The 18126-nt window shown below is 39.9% G+C and overlaps 1 protein-coding gene across 2 annotated transcripts; it reads left to right on the top strand.

Annotated features, from left to right (window-relative positions):
• Positions 1-17207, top strand: nfe2l1a (nfe2 like bZIP transcription factor 1a). 2 transcript variants are annotated; one of them, XM_046416351.1, is made up of 9 exons: positions 1-103; positions 2527-3020; positions 3683-3880; positions 10084-10233; positions 11643-11711; positions 11797-11943; positions 12034-12205; positions 12670-13299; positions 13464-17207. In XM_046416351.1, the coding sequence occupies exons 2-9, from the start codon at positions 2742-2744 to the stop codon at positions 14450-14452; spliced, it is 2634 nt and encodes an 877-aa protein (XP_046272307.1). In that variant the 5' UTR covers positions 1-103; positions 2527-2741; the 3' UTR covers positions 14453-17207. The 2 variants fall into 2 exon arrangements, with proteins under 2 accessions (XP_046272307.1, XP_046272308.1); XM_046416352.1 differs by having other exon boundaries at positions 10084-10226; positions 11639-11711; positions 13464-17206.
• The last annotated feature ends 919 nt before the right edge of the window (positions 17208-18126 follow it).

Below are 18126 nucleotides of genomic sequence, written 5' to 3'. Positions count from 1 at the left end.
TAAAGATCCCACCCACACGAGAAAGTGAGACCGTGGGACAGTCAGAAGGCAACTGAAACTACTGACGCGCTGCTGACAAGTGAGCAGTCAGAAACCGCCTCTGGTAAGGCGCTTTTCTCTGATTTTATGATAATATTCTCGAAAAGTCAGGAGTGATCTCACAGTGTGGAATCGCCAGTGGAATCGATGTGATATTCCTGTAATGTTGCTATAGCCTGTGTTTGTTTTCCTGCCACTGTCCGGTGACTCACTGTCCGCGTTTTCTGCGCGTGTTTGAGGTATTTTTTTTTGTCAAAGTGATATTTCTGTAGCTTCCGCGTCATAAGTGTGTTACAGCCATCGCTTTAATAGCAGCGAGTGATGAAAACATTGTGCAACCTGTTGCTCCGCCTGATCTACGGATCGATTTCCTTCATGAGAGGAAAACAACATGACAGCTTTAACAATCACCACAGAATGGCAATGATAGAAAGAAATATCAGTTGGTTCAGACAGTAACGTTGTATTTATATCATCCAACGTTAGTGCATGGTTACAGTAGGCGACTTGACCACCACTGGTGGGATAGAACTAAGTACAAGTATATTCTTGCACATTACTTGAGTATTTTATTTGCATGCTGCTTCTACTTCATTACAATTCAGATGGAAATATTGTACTGTTCCTCTACGTTTATCTGAGACGTTCAATTGTTGGTTACCTCATAAACTAAGATTTTGTATTAAACATGATGAGCTCATGAAATATGATGGATTCTTATACATTACACTATTCACAGTATGTGCAACACTTCGAATTAACTTCACTTTCACCTACAAGCCTACAACAATATGACATGAAGGGGCAATTTTTGTACTTTATGAGTACTTTAACACCTGATGCTTAAGGTATATTCTGATATGAATTCTTAAGAAGTTTGAGGAGCAAGACTTATGCTGACCACATGCAGCAGCAGCCTATTAACCAAAACACAATAAACTATCATGTAAAATAATAACATGATAGTTTTTAATGGTAATAGTGTTAGACCAAAGTCCACAAGACTTTTATACTATTAGAAAAGAATAAAAATGTATCGTTCACCAAGATGGGAAATTCTGTTTGTCCACCTGGCAGCTCATAAAAAACATAGAGAAAATAAAAACAGTAACAGGAATAAAGTACTATCCACAAAAAGTAAGAAGACAAACAGCAAAGAAAAAAATACTCAAATGGCATTATTTTAACTGAAGAACTGTGGCATTGTTTCTGTTTGTTTTGTTATACAGTAAAGCACCTACCTCTCTCAATGTGGCAACAGACTGTGTGTGTAGCAATACTAAGACCCTAATTTCCTCTAGACCACACAGTACAAGATTATACTTGACTAGACCATGTATTAGATGATACATTACACCACACTGAAATGTAAAAATGAGAATATTCTGTATAGTTAATTAGTTAATTATATCCCTGGGTCTTTAGGTGGTGCTGAAAAGTGTCCAAACTCCAGTTATAGTCAGCTGTTCCACTGTGGCTTGTGTAAACAGGTTACCATAGCATTAAAAGTAAACCCAGTGTCTTGTAGGAGGGAGGAGACAGGGAGAGGGTTTTTCCAGACGAACATGGGCAATTACATCATGTGGCTGCAGAGAGGCAGTGCAGGGGTGGCAGGTGGTTACCAAACCTATCTAGAAGTAGGTCAAAGTTGCTAAGAGTGGTAAGACAGGCTGGCTCTGCCCTGCCCTGCCTGTGTGTCTGTCTTCTTTATCTCCCCATACAAACTGCCAAGCCTCTCAACTGCTGCCTCTCTGCAGGTCAGGGTGCACTGACAATGGAAGATTAGTGTTGATAACCTTAGTGCCGCTATTATTTCTACCAGAACACTGTTGGCAATGTTATTATGCTCTAGAAGTAGCAGTAGTAGTACTTGTACTAGTAGTAGAAATAAATAATAACAATAATCAGGCTATTTGTAGAAGTAATAGTTGTGGTGAAAGCAGAAGTATGGGTAAAAATAGCTAATAACAATGGCAGTGGTGGAGTGTGTATTCAGACATTTTACCATAGGTAAAGGTGGTAAACTAAGGTAAAGGATGAAGCAGCAGTCTAACAGAGTATAATATATTAATTATTATTTCCTTGCCGAAAGTCAGATGGGAACATCAATACCATTATGTCTGTAAAGACTGGAAACAGGCTCCTTGTCTCTCTAGGGTACATTAGCTGCTACTAACATAACACATTTCTGACCAAAAAACTGTTCATGGTCAATTTCCATTTTTGAAAGTATACCTAATGGACCATGTTTTGATATGGAATTAATAAATTAAAAAAAATGTGTGATGGACTGTGCTGTAAGAGTGCAATGCTATATCAGGAGAGCTATGTTAGTGAGCTTTTGAAGTAGTTTACTGTTGAGTGGGCCTGTTTTAAGATACTTGACTTAATGCTTGTTGCTATAATCTGCCTATATTTTTTACAATGTAAACCTCAGAGGAAAGCACAGCTGAAATGATATTTTTTTTTTGCTTATTTTTATCACAGTCAGCCCTGAAGAAAGAAGATTTCATTCAAAAAGCAGCATTTTCTATACCTGTATGCTGAGCAGATTCAACAGAGCAGCAAGGTGGGATCGTCTTGATGTTGTAGGGACTTAACTCTTTGACCAATAATACTACAACAAAAAAGACACTTGTTGTGGTGGTCACTGAGAGGAGCCTTGGACCCTTTGCACATCATCTGATGTTTCAAAGACCACAATGTATCTAAAGAAATACTTCACGGAGGGGCTTATCCAGATGGCCATCCTACTCAGCTTGTGTGGAGTGAGGGTTGATGTGGGACTGGAGCCCTACCTGTCTCCCTCCTGGCATGAGATAATCCTGGGTCCGACCTCTGCACTGACCCAGACACAGTTCCACAACCTCCGCAACCGCCTGGAAGATGGCCACACTTTGCACCCCAAGAATGTCGACCTGGACGGGTTCTTCACGGCACGAAGGTTGCTCGGCTGGGTCCACTCTCTGGACAGACTACAGGTAGGCAAACATGAAACATCTCCATATTTGTCTATATAGTCACATTCAGGTGGACTTAGCTGTTTCCCTATTGCTATGCTCAGATTTTAATTAACAAAGGCACTCACAAGTCTCGTCTCGTTTTTTGTGTGTTTTGAATTTTAATTGTTTCTACTTTGGTTTCACATTTTGGTAAAAATTCACTTTCTTGCACATAATTAGAGGCAAATAAGATTTCCCTTCACTGGAAGTAAGGGGCCAAGCCCAACTAGTGAAAAACGGCTCCATGCCTCACCAGAATTCAGTAATAAAGAAGCCTGTCCAAATAATTTTGTCTATATAGCGTATTTCTTTCTGCACACACCATCATGCTTGGAGTTGGAGATGTGTGTAGTGTAGTGGCTAGTGTAGACACTATTCTTCTCCATCTTGTACTTAATTATTGCATGTGCTTTAAACTAAATTTTAATATCTTTCCCTTATTTGAGAAATAATATAAATATTATTTTACTGCTAGAAAGTTGTTGTAGTTGTTTAGTTCCAAATTTCCACATTTGTTTTACATCATATCTTTGACCCCTTTTGTAAGCCCTAACACCCCTTGCCTTTGGTTGGAATACCACTATGCAGAAGCTCCAGTTGTTCATAAAAAGAAAAATGTTTTTTAATACCTTTCTCCACAGGTCCCTCACACAGAGCTGGAGACATGGCTGGTCCAGCGGGAGTCAGATCCTCTCCCTATGGGATATCCAGACCAGACCTCCCCATTGGTGAGAACACCTGCTGGGGTAGAAAGAGACCGAACTGCCCCACGTATTGAATCCAGAGCTGCACTTGGTACTGCGCATCAAGAAGAAGAGGAGGAGGAGGAGGATAAAGAGGTATGTTTGTTTCATTCACACTGCGTTTATGCAGAGGATTAGGATGCACATTTTAACTTGTTCTTGAGTAGTATCAGAATTTTTGGGAAGCTAAAAACACCTGCTTTTTCAAGTACAGGAACCTTTAATTTTGATATTTAAACACATACCCAGCAGCCTGCTATGAGTTGTTTGGTAAAAATAATAATAGTAGGTTTGGTTACCATGAATAAATTGTTGTGTTATTATGTTACTAGGTCAGTGATTTCCTCAGAGTTCAGTAACAGGTTCAAGGGTTGACATGATTATGTTTAGTTCAGAACAGCAATCTTGATTGACCTTTGTCCACACCATAACCCTATCAAGTCCAGATCCTTGTTCATGTGCCATTTGACAGATATTACAACATCTGCTCAACAACGGTTCCTCAGCCAAAAACGCAGTCTGTAAAATTCAGGCACTCGCAAAGTCTGTTAAGAGTATTGACCTATCCAAAATTCCTGCAAAAAGTATGAACAGGGAACTCATCTACTATTTATATATATTATATAAATTGGTGATGTGGACAACAGTGTTTTTACTGTTGAGTGTCATGTGAAATAATGAGTCAGAGTTAGATGATTCATCAGGAAACCTCACCTCACCATAGATGACCTCACCAGGAAAATGAAGCAATACAGTCAGTACAGTTGAAATACAGTAGTGGACTGCTGGAGAGAATACACCTTTTAAATGAATATGCATACACTGACACATTGGGCTGGGAGTCACAGACCTTGTCCTTGTTTTGCCTTGTACTTACACCTCCGTAGCCTGGTTACTGCTGGTAGCATGCAGTAACTTGATTTGTTAGACCTTAATGTAAACAGGAAAGAATAAAAGTTGGAAATAAATATCCGCAGCCGAACTGGACTAAATATGAAGCTATTCAAACAGTGAGGAAAAACATATGCTATCTCACAGGTAGAAGACTATTATCGACCATTAATAGTGGGTTAGATGACACTTATTGAATGACTTACCACTGAATGGTATGGCTCAGCTTGACTCGAATCCCTTAGAACCATATTTTTTTAATTGAAGAAACAGCTAACAAACCTCTGCTAAGGCTGTGCTAAATGTGTTTCATTTCTTATAAATTCTTCTGGGTGTGCTCTGTCCCAGTCTGGAGTTTCTCCATCTCAGGTGTAGCGCTGCACAACTTGCCGTGATTGAAGTAGAAATGGAAATGAAAATACAAATCAGCACAACATTGACTCAGCATGGCCAAAATTACTTATGGGAATGCCCCCAAAAGTTTGTCACCTTGCTGTGATAAGCAGCCATTCCTTTGATAAACCCTATTGTGCTAACTGTTTATGCATTGGGTTTCACTGAAGATGGTCTCACTGTAGTTTCACACAATGTCACTATGACAATCAATGAAGAATCCTGCCTACATTGAGTGGTACCATCTGCAGTGGAAAACAAAACTGAGAAAACTACATGCTAGCGCAAGTGAGGGACTAAATTCAAGCTGTAGTGTACTGCTTTTTAGCATCTTTCAGCTCATTGGTTTGGTTGTGTTTAGATTTTCCTCAGGGTGTAATAAAATATTGATACACTTGAGTATGAAGATATTATGTGGTGTGACAGTGTGTCGATCCTCATAAACACTGTCAGTTTTTAGTAGTTTACATGCAAAGACTCATGGCTGTGGTTCATTTTGTTTAAACCCAGCTAGATAGCAGTACTGTAATCTGTCTTCAGCCTAACATAACACGAGCAGAGACAGTAAGAACATATTAGAAAACAGAACACGGACCTATTAGACATCCCTTACAGTATCACAATATATAACAATATATGGAATCATCGGTGATGATAGGTAAGGGCCATCCACTGATCATCTGATCTGCTCCATTTATTAATGGCAACACCTCAGGCATGCCTGGTCAGGCTTTGGCCCATAAGACAGACTTAAGCACAAATGTTACTTGGCTGTCAGATCTTTCACTTCACATACAGACATGCTGAAACTGAAAATAATTTGTAGAGCACATCAGTCACAGAGGGATGTTGAAAATAGTTTAAGGGGGCATTCCACGCCCTGAGGCTTGAAGGTCACAGGGTTAAGTGGAATTCTTTTCTACAGACTGAAATACTTGAGTGGTTAGGCAAATATTATGATTCTAATAAGACACATGTGAACGTCTCTTCGGGTCTATGCAAAGAAGGGTGCAGAGCTGAAAAAAGTGCATTTAAACGTGTGTCACTTCTATCATATTGATCCTTTATTGGCAGTGAGGTCACCGTGATTCATCACCATTACAAACAACCAAATAAAGAAGTTCTGTGACTTTTTGAAGATTTGAAAGATTTGAATTAACCCACAGTAGTGAATAATCACACAAAATCATTTCAGTGGCGTCTGGCACTGACACTGGCATCAGTAGAAAATGTTGCAGGAAAATTACAGTGTTTATTTTTGTTACTTAGATGATTTGGTGCATCTGGGGAAACCACACTGATGTTTCATAGAAGTGTTTGGTAAGAAAGTAAGTTAGATTTTATATCGTGACAATACAACATATGTATTCTGTTGTACTTTCAAACAGCACAGCAAACAACTGAAGGCTGTTAACTTGTCACTATGAATGGGAATAACAGAGATAACACTGATATTGCAATAGGTACTATTACATTTCTGAGTTATACTTATAAACCATAAAAGATAAACTACAGATTTTGTATATTCCTTCTTTTCCCCAGCAATGCTAAACTTTAAACCCTTTGTGATTGGTTTCTGTGGTTACATCAGGTGGGACAGAGCCTGGAACAAACTCAGTAACGCAGCATTTGTTTTAGAATGATGATTTTGAGAAACGTTAAGACAAAGAAAAAATGCTTTCAGAGCATGAAAACCACATTTGGTGATGAAGAACAGAGAAGAACAGAGAAGAAGAATGTAGGAAATGAGAAATCCCACTGGTACTGAAGTACCCAGTTTTGTTATTAGGAGTTACAGTCCAGTGAGGCTGCTGAAGCTGAAGCTCAGTGTCATTTTACAGCAGACTGGACACCTATATATCTGCCTGCCAGCCACACACACACACACACACACACACACACACACATACACACAGAGAACAGTACAAACTGTGGTAGCACATTGAGATCTAAGTACATGCTGTCTTACCATCTCTTCATCAAACTGAAAATGAATATAACAGTGTTTTGAATTCTCTTCAGGTATCAAATCTCTCTCTCTCTCTCTCTCTCTCACACACACACACATAAAACACTTTATTAGCTTCCTCCTGGCCTTGTGACCAACTGTCTTGTTTTGAAACCTGATCGCTGGCCCATTGCATCGTGACACACATTTACATCCCTCAGTTTTGCAATCCCTCTTGTTTACTGCACATACATATACAAATACACACACACACAAGCATGATGAGACAGAGATATGCATGTAAACAAATGTGCACAAATACATGAGGTGCTAAATTGTGCTCCCTTTTTCAGCAGTGTTGCAGGATGAAAACAGGAAATTCTACTTGTGCCAAGTGGCACCGGGTATATGGATTAGGACAGAATGAGAAAGTGGAAATGTGTAGTGTGATGAACATATTGTTTGTTATTAGGTAAAATCTATGTTTACTAACATGTTAATGGAAAATAATCTGAGACCGACTGATTCCTCACTACCAATCACAAAATACACATTTATCAGTTCACATCAAATATTTCACATAGCTCTTTCAAAATCATTTGGCAAAGATTTAAGTGTAGAAAAGCATGTGGCTGTTACTGGTTGAACAGTCTTAAGATAGGGAGGCAAGGATTTTGTCAGATCTGATAAGATCAGATTATTGTATAGATTCTACTTTATGTAGCACATTATTTTAAAGTAATAGAAATGTAATATGCAGTTGCTGTGGTAAACAGAGTGACAGCTGATCTCCACAAACATTTCAAAAGAGCCCGATTCCCTCCATGGGCAGTGACTGTCGTGACTCACTACTGCCTGCTGTCAGAGCTGAGGTTAGAACTTATACAGCAAATATCAAACTTCCCCTCACATATACAGTAATGGTTTTCATGTTTGCTGAACACACAGAATGGCCTGGAGTTAAAGTCCAGTGGAACCAGATCGTTATGTCTTCTGATTGCACACTGAGTTTCAGGTTTGCCCCATAGACAAGGTGTGATGGGTTTCAATTTGCATTGTCAGCTATTAAAGGATAGAATCAAGTATATGTCTCATTATAGTGGTCAGTCAGTGTTCATTTCCTCACAAAGTGAAAAAATGACCCACTGACAAAGTTGTATCATCTAAGAGTTTGAGCAGTCAGTAGAAAGTTTTTCATGTGACCAGTGTCGATATGTCCAGAAACTGAACCAGTGATCACTGTTATCTTTGATTCTTTTCCCACTGGATATACTGTCATTTGTCAACCGGCACCAAGTAGTCTTGGAAGAGACTTGCCTTTTGTGACCCTTCTGAAGCTTTCTCCATTTGTAATGTCTTCAGATAATGTAGGGCTACTGCAAATGATTATTGTTCATTATCGATTAATAAGTTGTTTGGTCCATAAAATGCCAGAAAATTGTGAAAAACATCCATCACTTTTTTTTCCCCCCAAAGCCCAAGGTGACATCCACAAATGTTTTGTCCACAATCCAAAGACATTGAGTTTACTGTCACAGAAGAGTAAAAAAAAGCAGAAAATCTTTCATTTAAGAAGCTGAAATCGGAGACTCAACCACTCATAACAATTATTATATAAATAGTTGATGAATGAGTGATTGGTCGATTATTTGACAGACGATGATTAATAGTTGATTAATAGTTGATTTTAACATGTGACGACAATCAATTAATTGACTAGTCGTGTAGCTCTGCTGTACCTCTGTGACTAAGACCTGGGTTCTCATTGGCACACAGTGTAGTGTAGTGAGGGTTACATGCTCAGACAGGCTTGACCCATATATGTTCAATGCCACATATGTGTCACTACTGGCCAGCTGCTGGGGGTCTCTGGGTTTGAGCAAAGTCAGGAGAAGGTTAAAGTTATTCTAAGCCTGGCTGTCTGTCTCTGGGTAAAACATGAGCCTTTACGTTCCATACATACAGACTGTGAGTGTGGAAGATAGTACCTTAGCATTATACTGCTCCAGTGGTTGTTAGCATGGTAATATATTATCGCTTCCACTGTTTGTTTCTATTCAGTCTCTCTGTTTTGTAACCTTGTGTCATGTTTCTGCTATCTAACTGTATGTTCCAAATCATCAGTCACTGAGAATCAAGGTTGTACATAAGAAAATATGATCGTAGATTTTGGGTTGACCAAGCCTAACCACTCTCAATCATTTGCGGTTTTGTGGTGTAGTGATCATCACATATGCTTGACATGCAGAAGGTCCTGGGTTTAAAATCCAGCAGAACCATGACTGTCTGTCTGCCGGGTTCAGAGCTTGTTCCAGTGATTCAACATTATGGAGTTTTTAAGACAGCAAGTTGGCCTGTTTTGTAGTGAGTGTTCATTAATCAACATTAAAGGTCAATCCACAATAGTTTTTTGTAGTAGTTTTTAGAAACAATGACCACATTCCAGATTGCATACTTTTTAAAGATGTGTGTGAAGCATGCATGTTAGCTAATTTGTTTCGATGATATTGAGCTTCAGGTGACTGTAGTTGCACCATGTGATGAAGCTCTCTATCAGTCTCCATATGTACCAGTACATTATCAGTCTGGACAGACATGGATTTAAACTGCAACTTGAGTGGTGAATGGAGGCATATAACTGTGAGTCGATAATTATAGTTCTTTTTAATTTTCGTGCATATTGCAGTTACTCTGACAAAGTGCATGCTCTTGCATGTAGTACGCATACAATTGAGACATGCTACTTCATCATATCATTGCGCCCTTAACGTTTGACCAATAAAAGCTCTTAGTAGTTCAGACAATGTAATGTATCTTCCCCTGTGCAGAGGATAGTTGGTCAGGAAAGCCAAAGAAAGCATCCTGGCTTGCACACTGCCAAATGCAACTAGATGAATTAGGACTTCCTAGTTAGACTTTTTGTCATATTGCATATGACATGCTATCTTGGGACATATTATTTTCCTGGCATACTAAGTATTAGGTTAGTATATGTATTGAAATGCACCACCTGTAGCATAATGATTGCACTGACTAGGTCATTTTTCATTTTTGTCTCTGCAACCAGGAGGGAACCCATCATGCACTTCATCAAAGTGATGTTCCAAATGAAAGAGGAGAGGACGAGGAGGAGGAAGACCTGGTTGGGATGCATAGGCATTGCAGGAGGACAGAGGGAGGAGGAAGACCAGAGCTAACTCAGAATGAAGAAGACCAGGTAAGACATAGTAACAATAAGATTTTGCTATCAAGTCGTTCTGATAAGATGCCACAGCATTTGTGTGTTTAAAGGTGAAATAAAATATTACAAAACTACAGAATAATTGCCTTTAAATTTAGTACAGTTTGTACCAAAATCAATGGCTAGTGTGGCTATAGTGAATCTTAAATCAACAAAATACTGCAAGGCATGATCAGTGGATGAATGGGCCCTGTGAATGGGAACATGACATATCTGTGTTCAGCTAAGCAGTAAATAGTAACAGGCGGCAGCTTGAGCAGGACCAATATCAGCCTTGAAAAGTCCTGAATGAGTAGAACCTGCCTGACAACATATATGGTGTACATAAGCTTGCGAGAGTGTTAGGTGAAGCGTTCAGAGTATCTGTCATGCTTGGAATCAGAACTAGATGCTTCATGTTCTAACGCTGGATATCTGCCTGCTCAGCAAAATAGAAAAGCATTGGTTACACACTTAAGCAGCTGCAACCCAGGGTGCCTGTTACACCCAGGGTACATGTAACATGCGCAGACATGGGTGTGTGTTTGCATGTCAAATGAAAGACATGTAAAACTGAAAGTGTGGACAGGCACACAGACCGACAGGTTCGTTTTGAAAAAGGAAAACTATGTGTGTATACTTAGAAGTCTCACACTCTTGGTGCCACATGTGGGTCAGACCAGTGCTGCCTCTTGGTAAAGAGACAGTCCATACAGCAGTGATTTTCAATGACCAGAGACATGGTATCTGACAAGAACCGATCACCCATCACTGTCCCTGTGTTTTGCTGGTATCAAAACGCTCTTTCTGATATGTTGTGAATATGTCCAAATGTCTCATGAAATGGTGAGTTTAATTTCAATGATAAACATACTTGGGTTTCAGTTTCACACTTTTCTCCTGTCCATATACGCATGCTTCCACTCTCACATCAATACAGTAAATCTCTTGCTGTCAGTTGTTTTGTCACTTACATCATGAGAGATGTTGCAAAACCACTGAAACCACCACCGCTAACAAATGAATCAGCTTATTTTGATGCAGTGATTTTGCAGAATGAAGAACTTTTTTTTATTTTTACACTTTGACTCCATGTGTTAAAACCCCTTTCCAGTCAAAATTGGCAATGGACTTTTCAGTAAAGGAAAAGACATCTTACAACTAATCCTGAAAAGGAACTTTGTGTGCCAAATCTAGGCAATCCGTAAAGTAGTTTAGATATTTCACCAAAAAGCCAAAAATGTCAAAATGGTGATGCTAGAGGAAAAAAAGGAAAAACCAGAGCATCAGCATGGTCAGTAGGATTTGTCATCTGTAAATATCTGTGCAAAATTGCAAAACAAAAAAAAACAAGTCAAACATTAACCACATGCTTGTCCTCTCTTCTTTTCCGTCTCTCTTTTCAGACATCTTTCTCCTTCCAGGAGTGTCTGAGGCTGTTGGAGGAAACCTTTCCATTCACAGAAGAACAACAGGTACAGCTTCTTCTTTTCTCTTCTGTTCATTCTGTTTTGTCCTTCTTGACATCAAACAGAACTCAACTTTTTTCTTGTCCCTCAGTTACATGATGCTGGAGGTAGAGGGGGAGATATGGCGCATCAAACCCCAAACACTGAGCTCATGCTGCCCTCCATCATCCCCACTGAAAACTCTTCCTTGGATCTGGAGCTGCATTGGCAGGACCTGTTAGCTATCATGGAACCAGAGGTGACTGGGAGATCAGAATAAAATGAAATTGTTTGATGAGTAAGCCAAGATACAGTAAATTGTGACCGTTGTTTCATCCTTTCTCTCTAGGACACTGACATTAATATGATGACATCATTAGGCCACACAACGAATTCAAGAGCTACTGGGCCTCTTCAGGCTGTTGGGTCCAGAGCTCCGCAGCAAAGCTGTAACAACCATGACGACGAAGTAGCGGAAACTAGTCAGGAGGTCCTTCTAATGGAGAGTCCCGTGCAACATGGTAATTCATTTAAGAAGCTAAAATTTGTTGTAAGAATTCATCCACAGTATTCTTATGCTTCAACAACTCCTCAGAAATTGAAGTTGTAGGTCCTTTGAGACAGCCGCTTGGCAATAAGGATCTCAACACAGTTACAGAGTTACTTGTTTTTGATGTTTACAACCACATTATTTGCTTGGAGATGGTTTATAAATTCCATATGCATGTCACATAACACAGACCTTTTGGTGAAAATTTGTCCTGAGAGACTGATCATTTTCAGAAATGTTCCCAAATGTTGTATGCTGATTATGATCCCTCCTCAGTCAAGGCTGCATGTTCCTCAGAGGATTTTAATAAAAATGTTGGAATTCTCACATAGGATTTAATAACCTACTTTTGTTCTTCTTATTCCCTGAATATTCCATGAATGATTGCTGCAGGTTCCACAATTATCTAACATTTTGCCTATTCTTTGTGTCTAGGTATGTTGGAGGCTCCAAACCAGTCAGAACTAGAGACAGCCCTGTTTCCACTCATCCCCAGTGCAGAGTTGGATGACCATAGTTCAGTCTTGAACACAAGGGACACTTTGAAAAACTCTGATGTGAATTCCTTGCATAGTCCCCCAGATCACACAGATCTGCTTGCAGAAGATCTTGCAGAAGACTTCAGCCTGGGAGTAAATCCAGGAGATAACTCAAGTAACTATAACATAAATTTCCTGAGTCATGTGGATACCATGGAAGGTAGTCTGTCTTCAGAGTATGCTCTCTATCCTGAAAACCCTCCAAACTTTGATGTTAACTTTCATTCACATGATCTGACATCCAGTTTCACCTCGTCTCTGTTTAATGAGGAGGATGTTGAGGATGAAGATAGTCTCGCAAGTCCACTTAATGACCTATTAGAGGATGCTGCGATCTTAGATGAGATTAGATTGTTGGACCTGGCTCTGGAAGAAGGATTCAGTCCTGAAATGGCAGCCAGGCTGGATGAGGAGGGCTACCTTTACCGTGAAATAGCTCAACAGGAAACTGGCAATGATAACGACCATTCAGACTCCAGCATAATGGTCACAGAAGATCAGGATCAACCAAGAAGACAACAGCAAGGTAATTAAACCGAGAGGCACGATTCCTTACTTGATAGTAACGATGTTTGTGTGACTAAATCTGCAACTATGTAGTTTTCACTAATACTTACTATACTAATACTTTATATACATACTATGAAACTGTAGAATTTACCTTGACTTTTTTTTGTTCTCACCTACTAGACAGCGAGAATGAGGAAGACTCAGACTCTGGTCTTTCTCTGGACTTCAGCCACAGCCATGCTTCTCCGTGTGCTTCTGAGGCTTCTTCCTATTCGTCTTCCTCCACCACCTCATCTTGTGTGTCGGATGAGGAAAGTCCCTTCTCTGAGAGTGAGGATGATGATGCCAAGGAAGATTTACTCGGTCCAGATATGAAAGTGGAGATGACCATAAAGCAAGAGGAGCTGGAAGAGGAGGAGCTGGGGGCAGTAGGAGGAGGGTACCCTGAAGATGTTAAAAAACATTTCTCTCCCAACTATAGGGATGACAAGCTGTTTGATGGCTTTCCTTGGGTGGAGCATATTGGCCATGATCACACATACAACCAGCCCTGGTCATCTGCCTCCTTTCCATCTCTTGGCAAGATGCCCACAAAACAAACCAAATCTTCTCTGCGACATGACAGTGCTAAGCCTTACCACCGCTCACGTTCTGGACACATCTCTGAGACCAAAATGTGGAACCGTGATGAACGGCGTGCACGAGCCTTGAAAGTTCCATTCTCTAATGAACTGATTGTCAATATGCCAGTGGAGGAGTTTAATGACCTGCTGGCCAATTTCCACCTCAGTGAGGAGCAGCTTAACCTCATTAGAGACATACGCCGCCGTGGTAAGAACAAGATAGCTGCCCAGAACTGCAGGAAGAGGAAAATGGATGTGCTGCTGGGACTAAATGATGATGTGTCAAGTTTGATGCGCTACCGTTCACGGCTGCTTCGAGAGAGACAGGAAGCCCTGAGGAATCTGCAGGAAATGAAGCGCCAACTGGGCATGTTGTACCAGGAAGTCTTTTCCAGACTGAGGGATGAAGAGGGGAGGCCTCTGGACACTATGGAGTACCTGCTTAATTTCGAGCCCAATGGTGGTGTCACGGTGGCTTCACGCCAACAAAAAGCAGCACTGCCACTGACAAAAGCCAGCAAGAAACAGAAGGACAAGAAAAAATGAGGAGATGGACAAGCCATTAGAAAAAGTAGCGAGAGTAAAGAGAGCCCTTAACATGACTGTGGTCATGTTAACCACAAAAAAAAGCAGGAAATACTCATGGGTTGGTGAATGAAGAAAGAGGTATTCTTTATCTGGTGTCAGTGGAAGGTGTTCAAAAGTACCATGAAATCATCAAACACCCAAAGAGATACTCCAAGAAGATCTGATTTTCATGCTGATGATGATGCTGGTGGTGATGAACAAAAAAACCCTTTACTCCAGGATGTGTTGTTTTTGATTATAAACATTTTCTACACTGGAAATGGACTTGAGTTCAACCTGTTGTAACGCTCAGCCTCTTTTTTACTGAAATAAATCTACACCATTGCATAGCGGAATGTAAGCAATGGATGGTAGATGACCTGAGAAATGCTAGTGAAATGCATCCAGCAAAGTCCTCCTTTCTCATAAATCAACTCCCTCAGAGACTTGAAAACTGGGCTAAAGAAGCAAACAAGACTGATAGCAGGCTGGATCCTGGCTGTCAGCTAATATAATCAAATAATCAAACTATGAAGCACCAATGAATGGTTGCTGGTCTACAGGAAGGGAACTTGTGATCATGCCTTCTTGACCTGACCGAGGTGCAGCACTTCACTCAAATACAGTTCAGCTGGATAAAGACTTGGAGTTATGGGGATCAAACTTGGTGATGTTCATTCCCCAGATGGTGTAGCAACCACAGAACATCCTGCTGCTAAGCTGTACCATGCTATCATCAAAGACATTAGGTACAGCAGAATATATTAGTTGTTGCTTTTGATCACAGAAGATTTTTTTCATTTTAAGAAAATGACAAAGAAAAGCCAGCCTTATGTCTTTGAGACTAAGGTAGATTGATATATCATCAAGCGCTGGGCCCATCCCTGTGATTCAGCTGTGAACAAAAAAAGTGATGGACATAGGAACAGGAAGTATTTGATGGATAAAGTGCTCGGAGTGCTGCACATTTTCCTGTGCACACCTGGCCACTCACTTCAGAAAACTGGTAAATTTCTCTTGCCACATATACTGGCCTCATTTATGGGAGAAGTAGGCTGCATGGATTTTGTGAACTCAGACTGAGCAGACTGCAACAAACTGACAACAGTCTGAATATGACTGTGGTGCTTCTATTTTTTTTCTTCCTCTTTATGTGAACTGAAAACATGACAGTTGTGGGTTTTACCTGTACCTTTATCAGTTGTATTTTTGTGTTTTTGTGTATTTTCAACAAACCTGTTTGTAAGGCTATGGAAATCTGACTTTATTTCAAAGAAAATGGTGGGAATTTGTGTCTCACAAATGACCTAAGCTCCAAACAGAACTGGAACCTGTTATCAGTCCTGACATATCCTTCACACAAAATTTAGTTAACATTTAAAGACTGGTAGGTCATCATATATTTCAAATTACAGCTTTGACCTTTAAAGACTGGTAACTCTGCATTGGTTTGTTTCTGGTCTGATTTGTGAATTGTTTGAACTTAGCATGTCACCCTCTACTGGTTGTGCACAGAATCTCAATTTGGTCTAACACACCTATTAGTACAACAAATTAAACATGGCAGCAGTTTCAATTCTTCGTGCTAAAAAGATGTGTGCTGCTGGCAAAGTAAATTTAGAATTTCTCAGGAATGAGCACATACATGTGGAGATACCACAATTCATGATGTTTCTTTTTAGGCAAGAAACTGTCATAGGTCCTTATTTTTAAATTTATGAAAATCAAGTCTGAACTGTTTACCATGTATTGACCTGCATGCCAATCACTACCACTGATGGAAGAAGCTTTTATCAGTTTGTTGTTTTACATTTCATGAACGCCCTATGTGCTTGCTGGTATTCAAGGACTTGGGAACTTAAATTAACAATAGAAAAAATAATAAATTTTTTTAAAATTTTAATTCTTTGAGGTCACTGATTTTCTCTCTCTTTCAGTGTCTGTCACTGTAGGAGATAAAGGCCACCAGACATATCCTTGTGCTGTTTTCATTGGAATTCAGTATGAGCAGTCCTTCACAGTGAAAATGATGAAGCTACATACTGGGTTTTATGGCCACATTTTTCCGATCAGGTGTTACTGGTACAAACAAATCAACATGTGAAAAGGACCACTGACAATATCAGAGATCAGCATGGGTGTCCTGAAGTGTGGAGTACTGCCTAGAAGAGTATTACAGTTGGATCTGTTACAAAGCAACATCCCACGACAATAATTAAACGGGGTCCTGAGAAATTCAAAAAAATTCCAACTGAAATTACACTGACAATACTAAGACTGGAAACAAAAACATGTAGGTCTTGGAAAAGGGCACAAAGGCTTGCTTTGAGGAGCCAATGTTCCACCTCATTTTTATTGATGCAGTTTTAAATTACCTTTGTGCAACAATTTGAGCTGGAGAGGGTTCTCACAGTATCAGGATATAGCCTAAATACATTTTTGAATCATGAAATAACTATAGAAGAAATTAAAAGACAAACCAAAATTGAAAAGGGAACAAAACATAGAAGGAATTCCAAATCAAGCCTGAAAATCTCAACATTTTTCAGAGGTGACATGACATATTTTCAGCATAAGGCAATCATCATGGTACAAGTCCATTACTAAACCTGCTCTAAAGTCATCAAAGAAAGATCCCAAACCTCCCTTAGACAAGGTCATATGATTAGAATCAAAGGCAAATCCACTTTAGATGGGCGGCCATCTGCCCAGTCGGGTTGAAAGAGAAAGAGAGAGATGGAGAGGGAAAGAGGGGGTGGAGGGGGCGTGAAGAGAGGAGCACACAAACAGAGATGAGAAAGCACAAGGACTTCAGGGAAGAAGTTGAGTTAGTGATATGCATTAATGGGACATAAATGTGTGCAGAAGGAGAGGGAGAAGAAGAGGGAGCTCAGTGCATCACAGGAGATCACCTGGCAGTCTAAGCCTATAGCAGCATAACTAGGGGCCAGCCTAGGCCAGAGCTAACTATAAGCTTTATCAAAAAAGGAAGGTTTTAAGTGTACTCTTAAACGTAGAGAGGGTATCTGCCTCCCAGACCAGAAGATGGTTCCACAGTAGAGGAGCTTGTTAAGGCTCTGGTTCCCGATTTACTTTTGGAACCACAAGAACTCAGGAAGACATGGGCTGCGACAGTACAGTGAAATATGAAATGAACTGAGGGTGGCATCAAAAAATGCAGAAGGCAGAATAAATAAGAAGTTTAAGTAGTTAAAAATAAGTCATTTACAGTCAGAAGAGTTTTAATCCATTATGAAGAGGTAGATATCCACCGAAATAAGTGTTAAAAATATGCTTTTATAGAACATTTGAGAAGAATGGTTTGAAAATATCCCATCAAAGGGCAAATTAAAGATATATGTGCATATCAAACAAAAGTTTGGCCCTGAATGACGTGAGATCTTATTTATATAGAAGAGTTGAGCGCTGCTGTTATTCATTGCACCCTGGGATGGCTTATAGGCATTTATAGTGCTTGTAAGTACATTCAGACTGGGCATAGTTATATTCATAACATAACCAAAGTAATGAATTCATGCAGCAATCATGAGATCTCAATGGGACATACTTGCAAAATGCAAAGGACCTGGCAGCCAAAATATAGGCCAGCGTTGGCTTTAGCACTTAGCACAGCTTACCGAGCGCCGAACGCT

The sequence above is a fragment of the Scatophagus argus genome, chromosome 16 (genome assembly GCF_020382885.2).
Source record: "Scatophagus argus isolate fScaArg1 chromosome 16, fScaArg1.pri, whole genome shotgun sequence".
In the NCBI taxonomy this organism is placed as follows: domain Eukaryota; kingdom Metazoa; phylum Chordata; class Actinopteri; family Scatophagidae; genus Scatophagus; species Scatophagus argus.
This window is presented reverse-complemented; position numbering and strand designations above follow the sequence as displayed.